The sequence below is a fragment of the Coregonus clupeaformis genome, unplaced genomic scaffold, assembly GCF_020615455.1.
Source record: "Coregonus clupeaformis isolate EN_2021a unplaced genomic scaffold, ASM2061545v1 scaf0553, whole genome shotgun sequence".
NCBI lineage: Eukaryota > Metazoa > Chordata > Actinopteri > Salmoniformes > Salmonidae > Coregonus > Coregonus clupeaformis.
The window spans coordinates 98,110-125,108 of NW_025534008.1; the positions used below are offsets into that span (position 1 = coordinate 98,110).

The window sequence follows — 26,999 nt, forward strand, 5'->3', positions numbered from 1 at the left end:
AGTGCCCTCGTTTGGGTGTAGGATCAGAGCCTGAAGGTAAGGAGGTGCCGTTCCCCTCACAGCTCTGTAGGCAAGCACCATGGTCTTGTAGTAGTTGCGAGCCTCAACTGGAAGCCAGTGGAGTGTGCGGAGGAGCAGGGTGACATGAGAGAACTTGGGAAGGTTGAACACCAGACGGGCTGCAGCGTTCTGGATGAGTTGTAGGGGTTTAATGGCACAGGTAGGGAGCCCAGCCAACAGCGAGTTGCAGTAATTGTCAAGGGGTGCTGAAGGTGGGTATGGTGCATGAATCAAGCGCAGGACGCAGAAGCTCAGTCCAAAAGACTTTAGTGCAATATTCACGTAGAAAATAAGCACAATAAGCCCGAAGGCGAAATAACGGCGCACACAGGCGTCAAACAAACGGCGCACTAACATGTGCGAAAAACCTCTCCAAAACACTGGAGGGAAGTACGTAGCTCCAACACGAAACAGAAGAGCAATCACACACAAAGACAAACACACACAACGAGATCTAAATAGGACACTAACGAGGACTAACAAGACACAGGTGTACAACATCAAGACAAAACCAAACGAACATGAAACATAGATCGGTGGCAGCTAGTACTCGGGGGACGACGACCGCCGAAGCCTGCCCGAACCAGGAGGAGGAGCAGCCTCGGCCGAAACCGTGACAGTACCCCCCTTGACGCGCGGCTCCAGCCGTGCGCCGACCCCGGCCTCGGGGGACGACCAGGAGGACGCGAAGCAGGGCGCGCGGGATGGTCCCGGTGGAACTCCGACAGGAGAGATGGGTCTAGGATGTCCCTCCGCGGCACCCAGCACCGCTCCTCCGGGCCGTACCCCTCCCACTCCACGAGATACTGGAGACCCCCCATCCGGCGTCTTGAGTCCAAGATGGACCAAACGGTGTACGCCGGAGCCCCTCGATGTCCAGTGGGGCGGAGGAGTCTCCCTATCTCATTGTCCTGGAGTGGACTAGCTACCACCGGCCTGAGAAGAGACACATGGAACGAGGGGGTTAATATTCTTATACTCAACAGGTAGATGTAACCTATAACACACCTCGTTCAATCTTCTCAGGACTTTAAAGGGGCCCCACAAACCGCCGACCCAGCTTCCGGCAGGGCAGGCGGAGGGGTAGGTTTCTGGTAGAGAGCCAGACTCGATCTCCGGGTGCGTACACCGGCCCCTCACTGCGGTGGAGATCGGCGCTCGCCTTGTGACGAAGGACGGCCCGCTGCAGGTGGACGTGGGCAGCGTTCCACGTCTCTTCCGAGCGCCTCATCCAATCATCCACCGAAGGGGCCTCGATCTGGCTCTGCTGCCAAGGTGCCAGAACCGGCTGGTAACCTAACACACATTGGAAGGGGGTTAGGTTGGTAGAGGAGTGGCGGAGAGAGTTCTGGGCCATCTCGGCCCAGGGAATGTACCGTGCCCACTCCTCCGGCCGGCCCTGGCAATACGACCTCAGAAACCTACCCACATCCTGGTTGACACGTTCTACCTGCCCGTTACTCTCCGGGTGGTACCCTGAGGTAAGGCTAACCGAGACCCCCAAACGCTCCATGAACGCTCTCCAAACACGGGAGGTAAACTGGGGGGCCTCGATCAGACACTATATCCTCGGGTACCCCGTAATGCCGGAAGACGTGGGTAAATAGGGCCTCAGCGGTCTGTAGGGCAGTAGGAAGACCCGACATAGGGAGAAGACGACAGGCCTTAGAGAACCGGTCCACAACGACCAGGATGGTGGTATTCCCCTGAGAGAGGGGAAGGTCTGTCACAAAATCCACCGAGAGGTGGGACCATGGTCGTTGTGGAACGGGCAGGGGTTGTAACTTACCCCTGGGCAGATGTCGGGGCGCCTTACACTGGGCGCACACCGAGCAGGAGGAGACATAAACCCTCACATCCCCTAGCCAAAGTGGGCCACCAGTATTTAGTGCTAAGGCAATGCACTGTCCGGCCAATACCCGGATGTCCAGAGGAGGGTGACGTGTGAGCCCAGTAAATGAGTCGATCCCGAATCTCGAGCGGAACGTACTTCCGACCCTCAGGACACTGTGGAGGGCTGGGGTCGGTGCACGCACGCTTCGCTCGATTTCGGCATCGACCTCCCACACCACCGGTGCCACAAGGCAAGACTCCGGTAGTATGGGAGTAGGCTCAACGGACCTCTCCTCCGTGTCATACCGCCGGGACAGCGCATCTGCCTTACCATTCTGGGACCCAGGGATGTACGTGATTTTAAATACGAACCTGGTGAGAAACATACTCCATCGAGCCTGGCGAGGGTTCAGTCTCCTCGCTGCCCGGATGTACTCCAGGTTCCGATGGTCAGTCAAAATGAGGAAAGGGTGTTGAGCCCCCTCAAGCCAATGCCTCCACACCTTAAGGGCTTGAACTACAGCTAACAGCTCCCTGTCCCCAACGTCATAGTTACGCTCCGCCGGGCTGAGCTTTTCTGAGTAAAAAGCACAGGGGCGGAGTTTAGGTGGCGTGCCGGACCGTTGAGAGAGAACGGCCCCTATACCAGCCTCAGACGCATCTACCTCAACCTGAAAGGGTAATGCGGGATCCGGATGCGCCAGCACCGGAGCCGACGTAAACAGGTCCTTCAGTCTCCTAAAGGCCCTGTCCGCATCAGCTGACCACTGCAGGCGCACCGGACCCCCCTTTCAGAAGGGACGTGATGGGAGCTGCCACCTGTCCAAAACCCCCGGATAAACCTCCGGTAGTAATTCGCAAAGCCCAAGAACTGCTGCACCTCTTTTACAGTGGTTGGAGTTTGCCAATTACGCACAGCGGACACACGATCCACCTCCATTCTCACCCCTGACGCGGACAACCGATAACCCAAAAAGGAGACCGACTCCTGGAAAAACAGACATTTCTCTGCCTTGACATATAGGTCGTGCTCCAACAGCCTCCTCAATACACGACGCACCAGGGTTATATGCTCGGCTCGGGTAGACGAGTACACCAGAATGTCATCAATGTACACGACCACCCCTTGTCCCTGCATATCCCGGAAAATGTCATCTACGAAGGATTGGAAGACTGATGGAGCATTCATCAACCCATATGGCATGACGAGATATTCGAAATGACCTGACGTGGTACTAAACGCTGTCTTCCATTCGTCCGCCCTCCCTAATGCGCACCAAGTTATACGCGCTCCTGAGATCCAATTTTGTGAAAAACCGCGCTCCATGCAATGACTCTGTCATGGTCGCAATCAGAGGGAGTGGATAACTGTATTTCACAGTAATCTGATTGAGACCACGGTAATCAATGCACGGGCGCAACCCTCCATCTTTCTTTTTCACAAAAAAGAAACTCGAGGAGGCGGGAGAAGTGGAGGGCCGAATGTATCCCTGTCTCAAAGATTCGGCTATGTAAGTCTCCATAGCTTTTCTCTCCTCTTGAGACAAAGGATACACGTGGCTCCGTGGGAGCGCTGCTCCTGCCTGGAGATCAATCGCACAATCCCCCTGTCTATGAGGAGGCAACTGCGTCGCCCTAGTTTTACTAAACACGAGAGCTAAATCCCCATATTCAGGCGGAATGTGCAGTGCGGGCACTTGGTTTGGACTTTCCACCGAAGTCGCCCCCCACGGAAACACCCAGACATCGCCCCTCGCACTGAGCAGACCACCCATCGAGAGCCCTCTGTTGCCACGAAATAGCAGGGTTATGGGTGCTTAACCAGGGAATTCCCAGCACCACTGGGTACGCAGGAGAGTCGATCAGATACAGCTGTATAGTCTCTTCATGACCCCCTGCGCACACATCCTAAGTGGTGCTGTGATCTCCCCTAATCAACCCCGACCCCAACGGGCGGCTATCTAAGGCATGAACGGGAAAAGGTTTGTCAACAGGTAGGAGAGGGATCCCTAAATCTAAACAAAACTTCCGATCAACAAAATTCCCAGCTGCGCCTGAATCTACTAGCGCCTTATGCTGGGAATGAGGTGCAACCTGTGGAAAACACACAGGTATACAAAAGTGCGCAACAGAAAGCTCTGGGTAAGTGGGACGTCTACTCACCTGGGAGGCCCCCCAGTGCGTGGCCTGTTGTCTTCTCCCCGGAGAACCCTCCCCAGCACCTGGCCGCAGTGTGCCCTCCACGACCGCACTTGGTGCAGGAGACAGGCCCCCCTCGGGCTCCTCCTCCTCCTTTCTCTAGCGCGGCACCCCCGAGCTCCATAGGGCTCGGCTCGGAGGTGCCGGAGGGCGGAATGGACGGACCCCCCTCGGGACGTCCCCGGGTGGCCAGCAGGGTGTCCAGACGGATGGACATATCGACCAACTGGTCGAAGGTGAGATGGGTATCCCTGCAGGCCAACTCACGTTGAACGTCCTCCCGTAGGCTACATCGAAAATGGTCGATGAGGGCCCGTTCATTCCACCCTGCGTCCGCCGCTAGAGACCGGAACTCTAGAGCAAACGCCTGTGCGCTCCTCCTCCCCTGTCTCAGGTGGACTAGACGCTCCCCCGTCACTTTGCCCTCAGGTGGATGGTCGAACACGGCCTTGAAGCGGCGGGAGAACTCGGCGTAGGAGATGGTGTTGGCGTCCATCTTCCTCCACTCGGCGTTAGCCCACTCCAACGCCTTGCCCGTGAGACAGGAGATGAGGGCGGAAACGCTCTCGTGTCCCGAGGGCACCGGGTGAACAGTGGCCAGGTAGAGCTCCACCTGCAGGAGGAACCCCTGACACCCGGCAGCTGTTCCGTCATACGCCCTCGGGAGCGAGAGCCGAATCCCCCTGGGTTCCGGACCTGGGACTGGTGGACCGGCCGATGGGGTTGGCAGGGTAGGTGGAGGTGTGGGTACCCCGCTGGCCTCCCATCGGTGCAGGGTGTTGATGACGTCCTGTAGAGCGGTCCCCAGTTGTCGTATCTGGTCATCTTGGCCGCGAACATGCTCCTCGAGCGACTCAGGCGTAACTGCAGATCCTGCTGATTCCATTTTGGTGTGTGATTCTGTCAAGGGGTGCTGACGGTGGGTGTGGTGCATGAATCAAGCGCAGGACGCAGAAGCTCAGTCCAAAAGACTTTAGTGCAATATTCACGTAGAAAATAAGCACAATAAGCCCGAAGGCGAAATAACGGCGCACACAGGCGTCAAACAAACGGCGCACTAACATGTGCGAAAAACCTCTCTAAAACACTGGAGGGAAGTACGTAGCTCCAACACGAAACAGAAGAGCAATCACACACAAAGACAAACACACACAACGAGAACTAAATAGGACACTAACGAGGACTAACAAGACACAGGTGTACAACATCAAGACAAAACCAAACGAACATGAAACATAGATCGGTGGCAGCTAGTACTCCGGGGACGACGACCGCCGAAGCCTGCCCGAACCAGGAGGAGGAGCAGTGGTCAAACAGGGAAATGGTTCCAATCGTTTTTCCAGTATTCATTTTTCCCATAGGGAATTTTAGAAATACTTAAAATAAGGGCTGTGTTTCATGTAGGCTTACCCTGGCTTGACATTTTCATAACCATGAAAATCTCTCTACGACAAGGTGACTTATCAATATATTCGCCTGTATTTACCCCCCAAAAATGAAATGCTAATTAGCTGCTAACGTGGCTATTGTAAAGAACTACAAATGCCATGATGATCTGGACGAGACTGCCGAAACAAGGCAAAGGTAAGAATCTCAGGATTAACTATCTAATGTTAGTGAAATGTAGTGATGAATAAATTGGATACATTTCTTTAAATTGACAATTCTGTGAACTGTCTTGTGCATGTTTTGAATTAACACAATACCTGTTAGCAAAGGTGTCAGCTAGAAATGACGTGCAGGAGCTTGCAGGGATTTCAAGTTTAATATGTGACCGACCGGCTCAATTCGGTCTTATGTAGCAGCATTTGAAATTGTGTTTTTTACATTGTATAAAAGTAGAGACTCAGAACTAGAGGAACAATGGGAAAGTAATTCTGCTTTGAAAGTTAATAAACTTGTAACCCCACTTTTGAGAAAATGGCCCTTGAATGTTTTGGTACACCTACTGGAGAGCTCTTCTATGTCTGCACCTATTCATCATTGTTCTCACCCTCTTAAGCCTTAGCCCCGCCCATCTCTTTAAGGATTCACATGTGAGGCCATGTGCTATAATGGTAGTGTACTAAACAACCAAAGATTTCCAGACTAAAGGCTGGTTTATACTATGGCTATTGACATGTCTGTAGACAGTTGCAGTGACATCATGAACATTCTATTGTCGTCCGACATCAGACTTGTCGTTGTCGTTATGAAAAAGTAGAAACAGAAAAATGGCAGGCTGCATAACATCAGCAGCCTGGTGGCCAAAATAGCATAACTGGTGTATTTTAACAACAATAAATCCATCCGTTTAAAAATGAATTTAGTATATGTCAGTCTAGCAAACCAGGCAACTAAAAGCAACTTTCTAAACAATGTTTTGGATCGTTTCTAGCTTGATAGCTAGCTAGCTAATGTTAAGTTAGCTGTCTAGCCAGTTCAAGTAATGACCATAATATATAGCTGACAACATCTTAACTTTAGCTAATTTGCGTTCATTATTACAGGAAAATAAACTCACTACAAGATCATTATTTACAAGTTAATAGCAAGCTAATTACAGAAAATAGCTTATGGTTGTGAGTGTGATGAAATAAAAGCAGGGCATTCTACTGGATAATTTTTTGAATTTGAACACTGTCTCGTTGGCCTAACGTTATATCCTAATTTGACTTTAGTGCAGGTTGTTGTCTCTGGTAAACGCACACTCAAAATGTATTTGTCACACGCACAGGATACAGAAGGTGCAAACAGTATAGTGAAATGGTTACTTGCATAGTGGAGTCTTTTGTTTAGACATGTAGCTAGCTAGCAAGCTAAATAATTAACCATAATCCCAACTCATGTTACTACCCTGCATGAATCTGCTGGTAGCTAAAGCTAACCAACTAGCTAGGTTCATTAGGTTCATATAGCCTAACATTAGGCTATAACTAGCAATGCAAATGGCTCGGCGAAACAAATAATATTACTACACAGATCATACACGTAACGTTAGCTAGCCAGACAGCCAGCTATCATTAGCTAGCTAGCTAATAGTACGCTTTAACTTGCAATGAAAACGACTTTCTGACAAAATTAGAAACATATAATATCTGAAAATGTAGCTAGCTAGACTCTCTTACCCGTATACACGGATGAACGCTTCTCCCTCTCTGTCATGGATGCCATGGTTGCCCTTAGTTTGAAGATGTAATCCGGAGACAGGTTCAGATTCATGTGCTTAAAAAGAATGTACATAAAACATGAAAACACAGAAACTACACAATAGAATTCATTCAAAGTGCTATAGCTACACATCTAAAGTGAAAGTACAATATGCTGTATACTGGAGGGACTAACAGACTATCTATTATACAGCCTAATGGCTGTTGGAATAAAAGAGTCTCCATATCTATCTGTTTGAATTTTATTTTGAAGAAGTCTCTTTCCCCTTGTCCGGCTGCTGTTGTGACTGAATTTTGAGTGAAGGGGGGGAGTACTGTCCTGTAAAATGCTTTCAAGTTTTAGGAGGATGAGTTTTGTGTACAGGTTGGTGGCTGATTCTTGTTCTATACCAATTATCCTTCCCGCAGTCTTAATCAAGCATTGAAGCTTGACTTAGTCTTCCACTCGTATGTTTCCAAACACACATATCAGACCAAAGAACAGCACACCCTGCAGGACAGATTTATAGAACATCTGTAAGATATGGCGATCGACATTAAAATGGTTCTGTTTGTGTAAAAAAAAAAAACATTTTCTGTTACAATATCTTTATCTTTGCAATGGCACAGTCATTGAATTTCAGTTTATTGTCTATTTCGATTCCCAGGTAGTTACAGTGGGGAGAACAAGTATTTGATACACTGCCGATTTTGCAGGTTTTCCTACTTACTTACTTAGGTACACTTCAACTGTGAGACGGAATCTAAAACAAAAATCCAGAAAATCACATTGTATGTTTTTAAGTAATTAATTTGCATTTTATTGCATGACATAAGTATTTGATCACCCACCAACCAGTAAGAATTCCGTCTCTCACAGACCTGTTCGTTTTTCTTTAAGAAGCCCTCCTGTTCTCCACTCATTACCTGTATTAACTGCACCTGTTTGAACTCGTTACCTGTATAAAAGACACCTGTCCACACACTCAATCAAACAGACTCCAACCTCTCCACAATGGCCAAGACCAGAGAGCTGTGTAAGGACATCAGGGATAAAAGTGTAGACCTGCACAAGGCTGGGATGGGCTACAGGACAATAGGCAAGCAGCTTGGTGAGATGACGGTCAATCACCCTCGGTCTGGGGCTCCATGCAAGATCTCACCTCGTGGGGCATCAATGATCATGAGGAAGGTGAGGGATCAGCCCAGAACTACACGGCAGGACCTGGTCAATGACCTGAAGAGAGCTGGGACCACAGTCTCAAAGAAAACCATTAGTAACACACTACGCCGTCATGGATTAAAATCCTGCAGCGCACGCAAGGTCCCCCTGCTCAAGCCAGCGCATGTCCAGGCCCGTCTGAAGTTTGCCAATGACCATCTCGTTGATCCAGAGGAGGAATAGGAGAAGGTTATGTGGTCTGATGAGACAAAAGTATAGCTTTTTGGTCTAAACTCCACTCGCCGTGTTTGGAGGAAGAAGAAGGATGAGTACAACCCCAAGAACACCATCCCAATCGTGAAGCATGGAGGTGGAAACATCATTCTTTGGGGATGCTTTTCTGCAAAGGGGACAGGACGACTGCACCGTATTGAGGGGAGAATGGATGGGGCCATATATCGTGAGATCTTGGCCAACAACCTCCTTCCCTCAGTAAGAGCATTGAAGATGGGTCGTGGCTGGGTCTTCCAGCATGACAACGACCCGAAACACAAAGCCAGGGCAACTAAGGAGTGGCTCCGTAAGAGGCATCTCAAGGTCCTGGAGTGGCCTAGCCAGTCTCCAGACCTGAACCCAATAGAAAATCTTTGGAGGGAGCTGAAAGTCTGTATTGCCCAGCGACAGCCCCGAAACCTGAAGGATCTGGAGAAGGTCTGTATGGAGGAGTGGGCCAAAATCCCTGCTGCAGTGTGTGCAAACCTGGTCAAGACCTACAGGAAACGTATGATCTCTGTAATTGCAAACAAAGGTTTCTGTACCAAATATTAAGTTCTGCTTTTCTGATGTATCAAATACTTATGTCATGCAATAAAATGCAAATTAATTACATAAAAATCATACAATGTGATTTTCTGGATTTTTGTTTTAGATTCCGTCTCTCACTGTTGAAGTGTACCTATGATAAAAATTACAGACCTCTACATGCTTTGTAAGTAGGAAAACCTGCAAAATTGGCAGTGTATCAAATACTTGTTCTCCCCACTGTATATGTGGGCACTCTATCGACTGATTCCCCATTGATCTTCGTAGGAGGTCAATGGGGAATTTTGCAGTTTCTCTGTCAACCTTGAAGCGAGGCTTGGTCTGGGTGGAGGAAACCCACAACAGTGGTGTCATCTGCATATTTAAAAAATGTGTGGGCTGCGTCAGAAGCAGGTGTTTTACACAACAGCCTTCTTCTTTGTGTTCTCTTTTCGACTCCCTTCGCATTATTTGCAATCAAACGCCAGAATTTTCTACATATCCTTAGCTGTCATCCTCTGCTTCCACCGGGCATTCCACTGATTTCAAAACTCGGTCCTCCAGAAAGTGGAGTGCATTAGCAAGAATTATGCAGATCTTCGTGATATCTTTCAAAATAACAGCGTTAGAAAGGATTACCTACACATACTGAGCAGCTCATGTTATAGACAGAAGCGTGCTACGAACTCATCTCTCTGCAGGCCCCGTGTAGCTCAGTTGGTAGACCATGGCGCTTGCAACACCAGGGTTGTGTGTTCAATTCCCACGGGGGGCAAGTATGAAAAACAAACAAAAAAACTAAACATGTATGCACTCACTAACTGTAAGTCGCTCTGGATAAGAGCGTCTGCAAAATGATTAAAATGTAATGTCCAGCCCATCCATTATCTCAGCCAATCATGACTAGCGGGAAGGTTCCTGTCTTTTTCCGTGGCTAAACCAACTATACTCATCATTTAACTATTTTATTTGTATTTACAGATGGCATACAAGTTTGTTATGAAGGCACATGAAAGTTTGCATGTTCCAGAAGGCATTTCTGCCCCAAAAACTCATTTTGATAAAAAATAAATGTTTCCGTTCAAATGCCTGTCCAGTGAAATAGTGACGCGTGACATAAGCCTAATTTCCTGAAACGAGTCACATGTAATTGGTTTCAAATCAAACCAATTCTCAATGACCCAACACTTTCAGACTGTAATAGAATCTGTCAGTATGTACTAAGACAAGCGCAGCAGGTCTGGAGGTGTTTTATTCCTTGTTGAAGTCATCAAGAGTCACTTGTTGTGAGGCAGTTTTAGAACTGAGGCACTGTACCTATTGACAAATAATCTGTATGTCTGTCTCTGTCTGCTTGTCTGTCTGTCTTCCTCAGGATGACAGCAGCTCCTCTGACCACAGTGACTTGGGACGGCGCCATCAGCCCTCTGCAGGCTGTTCGCCCACACCTATGTTTCCCAGCAGCCCCCACTGCACAGGAAGTGCCCCCCAGTCAGGAAACAAGCTCTTCTGTTCCTGAAGTGAGAGAGGCTGCGGCGCCCTCTGTCTCCAGCAGAGAGGAGTACCACAGTGCCAAGACCTGCCTTCAAGATCCCCAGAACCTATCGCAGCCGCAGTTCGTCGTCCAATAGCAGGCCAGCGCTTGTTCCTGAGGAGCATTATCTGACAGACGATTGGCTGGAGGATGACATGTTCAGCCAAAGAAGAAGAGGAGAGCGGGGGAGGAGCAGGATGGAAGGCGGGATTTGAGAACGATGTAATCAGGGGCCAGGAGTCAGAACCGTCACTCAACCAAGACTGAGATGGCTAGCAGAGGTGTGTAGCAGCTGCACTGATGACACACACATACAACCATCCCTGTAATTCCCTGTAGAACCCAAATGGAAGCTAACAACAGAAGGAGCCCAAGCAGATCCACCCTTTCATTTCCTTCTTTCTTTCTCTCATATAATTTTGCTGAGTGACTTAAGTTTCCGTTTTGCTTGCCATGTAGTGTCCTTGGGTGTCTTGAATGGCACTTGAAAGTGAGTCACTAATATTTAAAACGTTTTTTTTTTTCCCACCTTTATTTAACCAGGTAAGCCAGTTGAGAACAAGTTCTCATTTACAACTGCGACCTGGCCAAGATAAAGCAAAGCAGTGCGATTAAAAACAACAACAACAACACAGTTACATATGGGATAAACAAAAACATACAGTCAATAACACAATAGAAAATATATATACAGTGTGTGCAAATGTAGTAAGTTCTACATAGGCCATAGTGCAAAAAAATTACAATTTAGTATTAACACTGGAATGATAGATGTGCAGAAGATGATGTGCAAATAGAGATACTGGGGTGCAAATCAGCAAAATAAATAACAATATGGGGATGAGGTAGTTGGGTGGGCTAATTACAGATGGGCTGTGTACAGGTGCAGTGATCGTTAAGCTGCTCTGACAACTGATGCTTGAAGTTAGTGAGGGAGATAAGAGACTCCAGCTTCAGAGATTTTTGGAGTTCGTTCCAGTCATTGGCAGCAGAGAACTGGAAGGAATGGCGGCCAAAGGAGGTGTTGGCTTTGGGGATGACCAGTGAGATATACCTGCTGGAGCGCATACTACGGGTGGGTGTTGCTATGGTGACCAATGAGATAAGATAAGGCGGGGATTTGCCTAGCAGTGATTTATAGATGACCTGGAGCCAGTGGGTTTGGCGACAAATATGTAGTGAGGGCCAGCCAACGAGAGCGTACAGGTCACAATGGTGGGTAGTATATGGGGCTTTGGTGACAAAACGGATGGCACTGTGATAGACTACATCCAATTTGCTGAGTAGAGTGTTGGAGGCTATTTTGTAAATGACATCGCCGAAGTCAAGGATCGGTAGGATAGTCAGTTTTACGAGGGCATGTTTGGCAGCATGAGTGAAGGGGGCTTTGTTGCGAAATAGGAAGCCGATTCTAGATTTAACTTTGGATTGGAGATGCTTAATGTGAGTCTGGAAGGAGAGTTTACGGTCTAACCAGACACCTAGGTATTTGTAGTTGTCCACATATTCTAAGTCAGACCCGCCAAGAGTAGTGATTCTAGTCGGGCGGGTGCAAGCAGCGTTCGATTGAAGAGCATGCATTTAGTTTTACTAGCGTTTAAGAGCAGTTGGAGGCTACGGAAGGAGGGCTGTATGACATTGAAGCTCATTTGGAGGTTTGTTAACACAGTGTCCAATGAAGGGCCAGATGTATACAAAATGGTGTCGTCTGCGTAGAGGTGGATCTGAGCGTCACCAGCAGCAAGAGCGACATCATTGATGTACACAGAGAATAGAGTCGGCCCGAGAATTGAACCCTGTGGCACCCCCATAGAGACTGCCAGAGGTCCAGACAACAGGCCCTCCGATTTGCCACATTGAACTCTATCTGAGAAGTAGTTGGTGAACCAGGCGAAGCAGTCATTTGAGAAACCAAGGCTATTTAGTCTGCCAATAAGAATGCGGTGATTGACGGAGTCGAAAGCCTTGGCCAGGTCGATGAAGACGGCTGCACAGTACTGTCTTTTATCAATCGCGGTTATAATATCGTTTAGGACCTTGAGCGTGAACTATAAGGGGCAGTAGTAGCAGGTGGAACAACAACGTGTGTTTTTTCTCTCTCGTTCTGCGGTGTCGTTGTCCTCCAGTAGGGGTTTCTCTCTGAGGAAGACCGACGACGACCCCCGACCTTCCACGTCACCCCAGACCCACCACAGCACTCAGCAGGTCAGAGAGACCGAGTGAGAGCTGACCTGGGTTCAAATACTATTTCAAATCTGTCAAGTACTTTGAGCATTTGTTTTAGCCTGCCTACAGTGCTTGGAGAACAGGGTTTGTACTGTTGGACCTATTGGTACCATTGCAACAGGCAACCTCAATCAAGCACAACAAATAGTATTTGAACCCAGGTCGGAGTGAGAGACACGGAGTCACGTCACATTACTCCTGTAGCAGGACAGATTAAGCTATTACCGGAACATCATTCATCAAGATTCTGTCTTGATTCATATTTAGACGTTGATTAATATTAGGGATGACAGTATGGAGATGAAGACATATTATGGTCCAAAAGAGGTGAACTAACTGTCAAAGATATGCCACAGACTCTGGCGCAAGGGAATAATTTTCCACCAAAGTCAATTTAGAGCTCTCTTGTATTTTGCATCATTGGATAGGCCGTGTATGTGAACGACTGGGTATTGAATGGTTTCTAACATAGAAATAGAATTACTAGACTGGTTCACCCATCACAGATCATTGACTTGAATGGGGATTTAGGAACTATTTCTGTTATTTGAACACCTGAAGTGCATTGTTAATCCATGCCGTGTATGTGTGTGTCTGCGTGTGTGTGATGTGTGATGTGTGTCCAGAGGAGAACAAGCATGTGGTTCGTCTGTGTAAGGTGCAGGACGGCAGTCCCTCTGTGTGTGACCTCAGCCTGACTCCCTCTCCCCTCTCCTCCGCACCCTCAAACTGCTGGCCAGACACACCCAGCTGTCTGGTCGCCACTACAATGCCCCGGCTCCACCTCCTGGAAGTGTCCTCCAATCACATCATGTGGGAGGGGCTTAAGGCGGAGGCGAACGCCTTGGTCCAGACAACGGTTACTTATTATAGGTAATTTGTATTTACTTAGTTAGTTTGTATGAATTTAGTGTCATTTTTTGAGTAGTTGATATTATTTGCTGGGGAAATAGTCTCAGCTGGAAAGCAAGTGAGGCTATGAAAGTCTGGGGCCTCATTTATAAACTTTGCGTACGTGGAAAATATACCCCAAAACATTTGTGCGCTAGTTTTCATGCAAAAGTTGGCATTTATAAAAACGGAACTTGGCGTGAGAATGTGCTTAGCTTCACTCAAACTTTAGACCATGCGTACGCACAGAAGTAGGTTATTGCATTGCAAGCAAGCAAGTAGGGGTTACCTAGTCAGTTGCACAACCGAATGCATTCAACCGAAATGTGTCTTCGGCATTTAACCCAAACCCCTCTGAATCCGAGAGGTGCAGGGCTGCCTTATTCAAAGTCATTGGTGCCCAAAGAGCAGTTGTTGTTGGTGGTTAACTGCCTTGCTCAAAGGCAGAACGGCAGACTTTTCCACCTTGCCGGCTCCAGGATTCAAACCTTTTCTGGCCATAATGGGTTGATATTCCCGGAGTATCTTTAGCCTACAACAAATTACCATGCGCATCTCTCATGTAATCAGGCCTATTAGATAGGCTATTATTTCAAGTATTTTGCTCTATGCATCCGAAAGGCAGTGCGGTTTTAATATACAGTAGAATTTAACAGATGAACAGACAGTTGATGTTTTGCATTGAAGTGTGTAGGCTACCACTGTAAGTGGGCCTACAGTAAATGTACATCTTTGGGAGGGAGTAGACAGTGCATTATATTTAGGTTCGGGAAAAAGTAAATGCTAAATAATCTGCTATTGTTTTTTTTATTTCAGAAACTGTCAGATAGGCCCTACAGCAAATGTCACTGGAAAAGTTTAAAACATTCTGAAAACACCTCCAGAGACATTTGATCAAGCTCGCCATTTATATTTTCTTTAGAAACTGCCTTGGCCTAATTCCAATACTTCCAAAGTATACATCAAATAAGGGTATTATTTTCACCATAAAAGGAGTTATAATGCGCGTTCACGTATGCACAGTTTCAAGACTGGTCTGATTTATAACCGGAAACACTACCGTTCAATAGTTTGGAGTCACTTAGAAATGTCTTTGTTTTCGAAAGAAAAGCACTTTTTTGTCCATTAAAATAACAGCAAATTGATTCGAAATACAGTGTAGAGATTGTTAATGTTGTAAATGGCTATTGTAGCTGGAAACTGCTGATTTTTAATGGAATATCTATATAGGCGTACAGAGGCCCATTATCAGCAACCATCAGTCCTGTGTTCCATTGGCACATTGTGTTTGCTAATCCAAGTGTATCATTTTAAAAGGCTAATTGATCATTAGAAAATCTGTTTGCAATTATGTTAGCACAGCTGAAAACTGTTGTGCTGATTAAAGAAGCAACAAAACTGGCCTTCTTGAGACTAGTTGAGTATCTGGAGCATCAGCAATTGTGGGTTCGATTACAGGCTCAAAATGGCCAGAAACAAATAACTTTCTTCTGAAACTCGTCAGTCCATTCTTGTTCTGAGAAATTAAGGCTATTCTATGTGAGAAATTGCCAAGAAACTGAAGATCTCATACAATGCTGTGTACTACTCCCTTCACAGAACAGCTGGCTCTAACCAGAATAGAAAGAGGAGTGGGAGGCCCCGGTGCACGGTGAACTGAGAAAGAGGACAAATACATTAGTGTCTAGTTTGAGAAAAAGACGCCTCACAGGTCCTCAACTGGCAGCTTCAGTAAATAGTACCCGCAAAACACCAGTCTCAACGTCAACAGTGAAGAGGCGACTCCGGGATACTGACCTAGGCAGAGTTGCAAAGAAAAAGCCATATCTCAGACTGGCCAATAAAAAGAAAAGATTAAGAATGCAAAAGAACACAGACACCGGACAGAGGAAGATTGGAAAAAAAGTGTTATGGACAGACAAATCTAAGTTTGAGGTGTTCGGATCACAAAGAAGAACATTTGTGAGACGCAGACCAAATGAAAAGATGCTGGAGGAGTGCTTGATGCCATCTGTCAAGCATGGTGGAGGCAGTGTGATGGTCTGGGGATGCTTTGGTGGTGGTAAAGTGGGAGATTTGTACAGGGTAATAGGGATCTTGAAGAAGGAAGGCTATCACTCCATTTTGCAACGCTATGCCATACCCTGTGGACGGCGCTTGATTGGAGCCAATTTCCTTCTACAACAGGACAATGACCTCCAAACTATGCAAGAACTATTTAAGGAAGAAGCAGTCGGCTGGTATTCTGTCTATAATGGAGTGGCCAGCACAGTCACCGGATCTCAACCCTATTGAGCTGTTGTGGGAGCAGCTTTACCATATGGCACATAAGAAGTGCCCATCAAGCCAATCCAACTTGTGGGAGGTGCTTCAGGAAGCATGGGGTGAAATCTCTTAAGATTACCTCAACAAATTGACAACTAGAATGCCAAAGGTCTGCAGGGCTGTAATTGCTGCAAATGGAGGATTATTTGACGAAAGCAAAGTTTGAAGGACACAATTATTATTTCAATTAAAAATCATTATTTCTAACCTTGTCAATGACCACATTTCCTATTCATTTTGCTATATTTCCTATTCAAACTAATTTCATGTATGTTTTCATGGAAAACAAGGAAATGTCTACGTGACCCCAAACTTTTGAACGGTAGTGTATATGAATGTTGTTTCAGAAGCATCTACACCCCACCAAGACAAACTCTGTGGGAAACACTGACATATGATACTCACTAGTAAGACTCTGGCTGTGCTGTGTCCCTATATGGCCTTGTATCCTTTGTTCAGTGATGGTCACAGCACCACCCCCTCTTTCTGCAGTAGCCTGATAGGCAGCAGTGGGTGTGCAGGACAGGCCAGGCTAGGTGTTTGTGGTTGGAAAATGGTCTGACTGACTTGTGAGGCTGTCTTCTAGTGGTCTGTGTAATTTGATAAATATTGTCTGAAATACAGGTAAATTGTGAATAATATATGGCAGGAACGTTCTTAACCATCAAAAGATCAGATCAAGTCATTAAGTTGAATATATAAAAAGGCAGACAATTTGTGTGTTTTTCAGACAATCATTGAGCAAACCAGCGGCTTTAAACTGGTTTGCTTAATATATGCCATCTGGTTTGCTTAATATAACAAATTATAAATTATTTTTACTTTTACTTTTGATACTTAAGTATATTTAAAACCAAATAAGGTATCTTTACTTTTACTCAAGTACAAATATTGGGTACTTTTTCCACCACTGAAAGACTCATAAACTGCACTGCATCTCTCCCTCCGCCTGATCTTTAACTAGAGTCCCACAGTAGATGGGCATCACCATAAACCTCACCTGACCGTGCTTAAGTAAAAATACTTTAAAGTACTACTTAAGTCGTTTTTTTTGGTATCTGTACATTACTTTACTATCTGTACATTACCCCCGTGTAGCTCAGTTGGTAGAGCATGGCGTTTGCAACGCCAGGGTTGTGGGTTCGATTCCCACGGGGGGCCAGTATGAAAATGTATGCACTCACTAACTGTAAGTCGCTCTGGAAAAGAGCATCTGCTAAATGACTAAAATGTAAAATATTTTGGACTACTTTTACTTCACTACATTCCTAAAGAAAATAACGTACTTTTTACTCCATACAGTTTCTCTGACACCCAAAAGTACTCGTTACATTTTGAATGCTTAGCAGGACAGGAAAATGGTCCAATTCACGCACTTATCAAGAGAACATCTACTACCTGACCTGGCAGATTCACTAAACACAAATGCTTTGTTTGTAAATGATGTCTGAGTGTTGAAGTGTGCCCCTGGCTATCAGTACATTTAAAAAACTAGAAAATTGTGCCATCTGGTCTGTTTTAATATAAGGAATTTGAAATGATTTATACTTTTACTTTTGATACTTAAGTACATTTTTAGCAATTACATTTACTTTTGTTAAATATTTAAAACCAAATACTTTTAGACATTTACTCAAGTAGTATTTTACTGGGTGACTTTCACTTTTACTTGAGTCATTTTCTATTAAGGTATCTTTACTTTTACTCAAGTATGACAATTGGGTACTTTTTCCACCACTGGTGTGGGGGTGTGACCTTGTCAACCTTATCTTCCTGCCGCAACTATGTTTTTCACCTACTGTACTCATTGACTGTAATGTAAAAAAAAATCAAATTCACGTCCTAATGACCACTACAGAGGACAATTTTGCCCTTACAATAAAATATAAATTTTCAACAAAAACCCCAAACACCTCAGGAGGATATGGTAGTTAGGATACAATGGTAGTATCATAAAGTGTGTACACCATTTGACTTAATGGGGCGCTATGGCAAGATGGTCTTCAATAGAGGAGCAAATGTATGTCAACTTGTAATGTTTAAGCTGGAGGCCAAGCTGAGAACTCAACACTGACATATTGGATGATAGACATAGTACTAACTTCCTGTTTAAGGGCATAGCATGAGATCTGGGATTTGATTGTTCCCTTGCTGAAAATGGAGGAGGAGGCACGGAGAACATGGTTCTGATTGGTCCTTTGTGTGTTCCACAGGATGACTGCTCCCTGACCCACCTGAGCCTGGCGGGAAATGGACTGATGGATGGCAGTGTGGCCACCCTCGCCAGGTGTGTGTTTGTGGTTTGTCAATGTATATCACCCTTCTCCTTCTGGATGTAGCAAGTTGAGATGCCTGGGTCTTTTCCAAGTGTCTGCCCTGTACACTACCTCTGGATAATGTGACCTGACTGTCCAGTACTGAGATCTGTATGTTTAGTGTGTCTAGGTGTTTGCCTGTCTGTCCCTCCGTGGTGTCTGTGAACCTGTCAGGGAACCCGGCAGAGACCTCAGTGGCACTCCACAGCCTCTTCTCCACATAGCGACCTTTGACCTATCTCAACCTCCAAGGTGCGGTAAGCCTATAGTATTCTGAGATGATTACATTCCGTCGTTCTCATATTTGAGGCATCTTTTGGTGACATAGGCTGCAGAGGGATATCGGCATTAATATGTTGAATGCATTATGTAGATATACTTATTTCAGTGTGTGTTTCTGGGTGCGTTTATTCATGTGTATGTGTATTGTCTATGTTTTTGTAAGTATTCAATGGAAAACCAAAAACATTCTGTGAACATAATTATCATAATTTTTGGACTGTTTATTGCCATGGTGCTTTTTTCCATGCAACCTCCCAACATTTGCTGATTGATTTAAGAATAGGTCAAGCTGAGAAATTATTAAATCCATCCGTTCTGTTCCCCCTAGCCTCTTCCCACAGCCGCTGTATCTCCGACACAACTCTGGGGATGGAGATTCATGAGTCTTGCAAGTGAAAGAATGTTCCCCCCCAACTTGGTGTGAACTTCTAAAGACCCACAGCTTCACACTGTGGTTTCCTTGTTCGTTAACCCACTGACTGGCCTTCTTCTCACTGTTTAATATTTCCACAAAGGAGGGTGTTGGGTGGGCTTCAAGATACTGTGGGAAAGTGCCTAGTCACACATCAGTGTTATCACCTCAGTGTATCACTATATCACTCAGAGATTGGGCCAAGGCAATTATGGTTAGGATAACTAATTACATCACCTGTTATTGTAATTTCCCATTTTTAAAAAGCAATTACTAAATGGTTTCTGTTAGTGCAATTTGTGGATGATGTGACTGCCACCTTGTTAACTATTTAAGCATACCCATTTGTGTGAAGTGCTGCTAAACAGGGGCACAATTTACACTAGGGACCGGGGGTCATGTCCCCCCCACATTCTGAAATTGCATTTTTGTCCCCCCCCCACCCTGTTTTATCGTTGCAATGTGATACAAAAAGGACCATGCCTGCGCCTCCGAGCAGTCGGGTAGGCTGTTTGGAGTGTTCAGCCGGCTGGATTTAGGACCCCGTGGACACCACAGAGCTGACAGGATGTGTGAAGGCAAAGCTTCTGGAAGGCCGGCTGTTCCAGCACGGGAGAGTTGAGCATAGTTAAGTGTGTATACTGTTGCGCTCTTTCACCAAGTTGTAAAGTTGTAAAAGCAAGCAGAGCAGAAACTGGCTAATATTGAGTTAAATGTTGTAGCTGGCAAGGTAACTGCTGTTTAGCTTAACATAATTTTTTTTACTTGTGTTTATTCGCAGTGCTGAGCTAGTATTGTAACCGACATGTAACGTTAGCTAATGTTTCATCCCCTTTTGACTGAGGTGAATGAATAAGCTATGCTAGCTAGTAGCTACCACAGCCTGGTTATCTCTAGCCTCTAGTTATCTGTCAGATAGCGATATGAGGTGCCTATTACTATTATCTAACAGCTGTTGTTTGCATGGAAATGTTTTGTAGCCTTTGATTTGTCCCATTTCAGAAGTAAATTAACTTGGCTAGCTTTCACCAGTTGATGTAATGTTAGAGAGAGCTGGCCAAAAGTTGGCTAACGTTAGTTATTATTTTTGCCTCAAACACACTAGACCTGAATCAAACGATGAAACCATCGGCCAAACGATTGAATATTGATATTCTGATGTTTTTTCAGTGCAATGTGAGTTTTATTAGTCAGTATGGCAATGTAACGTTATTGATCTGTCAGTAGCTAATTCCTTACTTTCCACACTGACACAATAATAAACAGCTCTAATGTTACAGGCTTCACTGTCATGGTGCACAGTAGAGGTCTGCGCGGGACCGATTTCTTCAAGAACAGGTCCCAAACCCAACTGCAGTCCCGCAATGTTATTTTAGGCATATGTGATGCAGCTCACTTGCCAGCCATTGTCCCAATTTTGCACCCTATAGGCAATATCAAATGTCGCAAAAATAACCTAAGAAATAGGTTAAATTACCAGAGAGTCTCACATGGCCCTTATATTGTATTACTGGGCTATATCAGCCAATATGCTAGATGTAGTTTGAAAAGAGCAGAGTTGGAGAGACTTGCACTTTCTCTTGATATTTTGTTAGCCTACCTTTTAGGAGTGTGAAGATTTTCAGACTGAGAAATATGGGTGATCAATATTTAGGCCTATTTCTAGGCAATGTAGTAAATTATAGCCTAATCATAGGCCTATAAAGGAAGTACATTTCCTTGGAAAGATAACTGCCCCATGCTTCTCCGCCAATGTATAGGCTATATCCTACTCTACAGTGCCTTGCAAAAGTATTCAGCCCCCTTGGCGTTTTTCCAATTTTGTTGCATTACAACCTGTAATTTAAATGGATTTTTATTTGGATTTCAAGTAATGGACATACACAAAATAGTCCAAATTGGTGAAGTGAAATTAATAAAATAAGTAACGGAAAAGTGGTGTGTGCATATGTATTCACCCACTTTGCTATGAAGCCCCTAAATAAGATCTGGTGCAACCAATTACCTTCAGAAGTCACATAATTAGTTAAGTAAAGTCCACCTGTGTACAATCTAAGTGTCACATGATCTGTCACATGATCTCAGTATATATACACCTGTTCTGAAAGGCCCCAAAGTCTGCAAGACCACTAAGCAAGGGGCACCACCAAGCAAGCGGCACCATGAAGACCAAGGAGCTTTCCAAACAGGTCAGGGACAAAGTTGTGGAGAAGTACAGATCAGGGTTGGGTTCTAAAATAATATCAGAAACTTTGAACATCCCACGGAGCACCATTTTAATTCCATTATTAAAAAATGGAAAGAATATGGCACCATAACAAACCTGCCAAGAGAGGGCCGCCCACCAAAACTCACGGACCAGGCAAGGAGGGCATTAATCAGAGAGGCAACAAAGAGACCAAAGATAACCCTGAAGGAGCTGCAAATCTCCACAGTGGAGATTGGAGTATTTGTCCATAGGACCACTTTAAGCCTTACACTCCACAGAGCTGAGCTTTTCGGAAGAGTGGCCAGAAAAAAGCCATTGCTGAAAAGAATAAGCAAACACGTTTGGTGTTCACCAAAAGGCATGTGGGAGACTCCCCAAACACATGGAAGAATGTGCTCTGGTCAGATGAGACTAAAATTGAGCGTTTTGGCCATCAAGGAAAACGCTATGTCTGGTGCAAACCCAACACCTCTCATTACCCCGAGAACACCATCCCCACAGTGAAGCATGGTGGTGGCAGCATCATGCTGTGGGGATGTTTTTCATCGGCAGGTACTGGGAAACTGGTCAGAATTGAAGGAATGATGGATGGTGTTAAATACAGGGAAGTTCTTGAGGGAAACCTGTTTCAGTCTTCTAGAGATTTGAGACTGGGACGGAGGTTCACCTTCCAGCAGGACAATGACCCTAAGCATACTGCTACACTTAAGTTTTCTGTTTTTGTTGTATTATTTCTTGTTTGTTTCACAATAAAAAATATTTTGATCTTCAAAGTGGTAGGCATGTTGTGTAAATCAAATGATACAACCCCCCCCAAAATCCATTTTAAATCCAGGTTGTAAGGGAATAAAATAGGAAAAATGCCAAGGGAGGTGAATAATTTCGCAAGCCACTGTAAAACATATTAAAGGTTTGAATTGGGAAGGAACTTGTGTTGGGAGAGAGTTTAGTTATTGACTAGACTGGTGGGGGTCGGGCATTCAGGCCTTAATAAAGACAATCAAAAGTCTTTGTATTTTTTCAAGAGTTGATCATATGTTAGGCTTTTGGTTACAAGTGCAACAATATTTATTATTTAATTAACTTTGATCTATTTCAGTCTTATTAATCACTTAAACATATTTAATAATGATCTATTACCTAGCTTGATGACTGTGGGTATTATTTGCTTACTTTTTGTTCTAAATAGTGGCAGCATATTGTATTGTGTAAAAAAACAGGAAATTAGCTTTAGATGACCAAAACAATTCTGGAGGAGGACCTCCAGACCCCCGCCAGGTTATGTTCCCCCTACTTCTAAAACCTACGTTTAATAGTGCTGCTAACCACACTATTATGGTTGGGGACAGTGGCGCAAACATGCACAAACCTTTTCACAGTTAGAAAGATGTAGTATGCATGCATACTGAAATGCTTTATAGAAAGTGCAGCAAGTGCATATCAGCGGTCACGTAGTCTCTTCCCACAGCTGCTGTGTCTAACCTATGAGTTTGAGGTCAGCCAGACTAAGACATGCATGTGGTTATGCTCTAGTCTAGCTAGAAGTTTCAAGTTTCAAGTTTTAATGTCACATGCAAGTACAGTGAAATGCCTTTCTTGCAAACCCAAAACCCAACAATGCAATAATCAATATCAATGTATTCAATAGAGGAACAAATGTAGTGATGGTCGCCCTGTAAGTAGGATTCATGTTGACTAGTAATGTTTAAGCTGGAGGCCAAGTTGAGAACTCAACACTGACATATTGGGTGATAGACATAGTACTAACTGCCTGGTTAAGGACATAACATGAGATCTGAGATTTGATTGGTCCCTTGCTGAAAATGGAGGAGTCATGGAGAACATAGTTCTGCTTTGTTCTTTGTGTGTTCCACAGGATGACTGCTCCCTGACACACCTGAGCCTGGCGGGTGGACTGATGGAAGGCAGCGTGGCCACCTTCGCCAGGTGTGTGTTTGTGGTGCTCTCAATATACAGTACCTGTCAAAAGCTTGGACACATCTACTCATTCAAGGGTTTTTCTTAATTTTTACTATTTTCTACATTGTAGAATAATAGTGAAGACATCAAAACTATGAAATAACATATATAGAATCATGTAGTAACCAAAGAAGTGTTAAACAGATCAAAATATATTTTATATTGCACACTATTTACATTCTCTCAACCAGATTCACCTGGAATGCTTTTCCAACAGTCTTGAAGGAGTTCCCACATATGCTGAGCACTTGTTGGCTGCTTTTCCTTCACTCTGCCGTCCGACTCATCCCAAACCATCTCAATTGGGTTGAGGTCGGGGGATTGTGGAGGCCAGGTCATCTGATGCAGCACTCCATCACTCTCCTTCTTGGTCAAATAGCCCTTACACAGCCTGGAGGTGTGTTGGGTCATTGTCCTGTTGAAAAACAAATGATAGTCCAACTAAGGCCAAACCAGATGGGATGGTGTATTACTGCACAATGCTGTGGTAGCCATGCTGGTTAAGTTTGCCTTGAATTCTAAATAAATCAGACAGTGTCACCAGCAAAGCACCCCCACACCATAACACCTCCTCCTCCATGCTTTACGGTGGGAACTACACATAAGGAGATCATCCGTTCACCCACATCGCGTCTCACAAAGACACGGCGGTTGGATCCAAAAATCTCCAATTTGGACTCCAGACCAAAGGACAAATTTCCACTGGTCAATGTCCATTGCTCGTGTTTCTTGGCCCAAGCAGGTCTCTTCTTCTTATTGGTGTCCTTTAGTAGTGATTTCTTTGCAGCAATTCTACCATGAAGGCCTGATTCACACAGTCCCCCTCTGTTGAGATGTGTCTGTGACTTGAACTCTGTGAAGCATTTATTTGGGCTGCAATTTCTGAGGCTGGTATCTCTGATGAACTTACCCTCTGCAACAGAGGTAAATCTGGGTCTTCCATTCCTGTGGCGGTCCTCATGAGAGCCCGTTTCATCATAGCGCTTGATGGTTTTTGCGACTGCATTTGAAGAAACATTCAAAGTTCTGGAAATGTTCCGTATTGACTGACCTTCATGTCTTAAAGTAATGATGGACTGCAGTTTCTCTTTGCTTATTTAAGTTGTTCTTACCATAATATGGACTTAGTCTTTTACCCCCCTTGTCACAACACAACTGATTGGCTCAAACGCATGAAGAATGAAAGAAATTCCACAAATTAACTTATAAGAAGACACACCTGTTAATTGAAATGCATTCCAGGTGACTACCTCATGAAGCTGGTTGAGAGAATGTCAACAGTGTACAAAGCTACAAAGGGTGGCTATTTGAAGAATCTCAAATATAACATATATTTTGATTTGTTTAACACTTTTTTGGTTACTACATGATTCCATATGTGGTATTTCATAGTTTTGATGTCTTCACAATTATTCTACAATGTAAAAAATAGTAAAAATAAAGAAAAACCCTTGAATGACTAGTTGTGTCCAAACTTTTGTCTGGTAGTGTATATCATCCTTGTCCTTCTGTATTTAGCTAGTTGAGCTACTGTGTCTTTTCCAAGTGTCTGCCCTGTACACTACCTCTGGTTCATGTGACCTGACTGTCCAGTACTGAAATATGTATGTCCTGTGTGTCCTGCTGTCCAGGTGTCTGCCTTTCTGTCCCACCGAGGTGTCTGTTGACCTGTCAGAGAACCCGGCAGTGACCTCAGCGGGACTCCACAGCATCCTCTCCACCCAGCGACCTTTGACCTATCTCAAACTCCAAGGTACTCTAGGCCTATAGTAGTCTATTGGTTCTCAGTCTGACTCTCAGGCTCTCTCTTAGTCCCTCTAATTTCTTCCCTCTCTTTCTTCAAGTTGTCAGGTAGCCGGCCCCTGGGACAGTTTGGACGGCCTGTCAGAACAGGTCCAAGACCTGTGGCTGTGCTCCCTGGGGCTCAACAAACTGGACCATGAGGCCCTGCAGCAGACCTGGGGCCAGAGGAGGCCCGGGGAATGTGTCCTCTCCAGAGATGTCAAGTGCCCTCTCACTACTTCCCCCTCACTGTGAGGAGGACTCCTTGAGTTCTCACACCCTTAAAGATTGGTGTTGCTTGGATTCCAATGCGTACACTTGAGATGATTTACATATCATTCCTGTTTTGGTGACATGGGCTGCAGCCGCAGATCTCGGCATTAATATTTTGTATGCATTATGTAGATATACTTATTTCAGTGTGTGTTTGTGGGTGCGTTTATACATGTGTATGTTTATTGTCTGTTTTTGTAAGTATTCAATATAAAAAAACAAAAATGAAGTGAAGATAATTATTATTATTATTGGACTGCTTATTGTCATGGTGCTTTTTTCCATGCAACCTCCCAACATTTGCTGACTGACTGAAGAAATGGTCAAGCTGAGAAATGATTATTTCCCTCCATTCTGTCATGACCCCCTAGTCTCTGCCCACAGCCGCTGTATCTCCGATACAACTCTCAAAACAAAACTATTAACAGGCTACTGTAGGGCCTTAGCCTACACCAAAATACATGTTTAACAGTTGTGGACGTAACAGAGAGCAAAATAAACTACCTGGTCTTATAACTTGCTGTGCCCAACACCCTACCCAAATCTATGTATTGCTATATGAATGAATCCATCAATGTGTACACTGCCATCTTGTCTTTTTCCAATCTTCTGTCATTGATTGAGACACATTATCTGGTGTTACAATCTGTAGCTAGTGAAAATAGAGTGGTAATTGGTCAAATTACAAGCCCGCGCATAATATTTGGAATCGCGGAATCCTGGAGAGACTGATCTTTACTTTCAATTAGATTAGATTAGATTACAAAACACTGTACTTTTTAATCCCTGTAGGCAAATTATGCTGAGACATAAAACAAACATACAATAACCATATTAGCAAATTCAATAATGATCGTCATGGCCTACACAAGGGATACACATGGCCTACACATTGTTGACTGTTTATTTGAGGAATATACTGCCATATCTCAGCTTTACATTACATTTCTATCCAACTGGTTTAGGACTAGGAGGAATCGAATTCTTACATTGAATTGAAGCATTATTGAACTTATTATTTAAACTTTTCTGGTCTTGTTCATTTCTCAATAAAACAGCATTTTTAAGGTAACCTCAGCGATATGACGTAGATGCACGAAGTTAACAGCATTGTGGGTCAATTTCCACAACAACTAAGAGTGTTGAAGCGCAATGATATATTTCTCTGCTGTTTTGGTCCCGTGGCTACCACGTTCTAAATAATCTGTCCTCGGTTGTAACACTCACTGCCGTGTTCCAAACTGTCTATGGAAGCAACATCAGCACAATAATTGTTTGTCGGGAGCTTCATGAAATGGGTTTCCATTGCAGTGTAAACGCATTCTCTGGAGTTAACCACAAACACTAATATAACATTTGTTTTGTCCCTGATGTTATCCTGAGCTTTCCTATATCTCTCAGATGCATTTCAGACACTTCAAAACATACGTCCTTTTGATTTATTTTGCAATTTATTAATGTGTTATACAATGGGTGTCTATAGCAGTAAGGGCAAATGTAATGCTTCATCAAATAATTTGTTCATATTTTTTTCATATACCTACAGGTGTCCTAAAATACAAATTAAAATAGCTAAATGGTCCATGT

At 44.6% G+C, this 26,999-nt stretch overlaps 1 protein-coding gene across 1 annotated transcript; it reads left to right on the forward strand.

Annotated features, from left to right (window-relative positions):
- The first annotated feature begins 22,255 nt into the window (after positions 1-22,255).
- On the forward strand, positions 22,256-25,569 carry LOC121538962 (tonsoku-like protein). The gene is made up of 3 exons (XM_041847115.2): positions 22,256-23,324; positions 24,989-25,110; positions 25,202-25,569. Exons 1-3 carry the CDS (start codon positions 23,212-23,214, stop codon positions 25,210-25,212), a joined length of 246 nt encoding a protein of 81 aa, XP_041703049.1. The 5' UTR covers positions 22,256-23,211; the 3' UTR covers positions 25,213-25,569.
- The last annotated feature ends 1,430 nt before the right edge of the window (positions 25,570-26,999 follow it).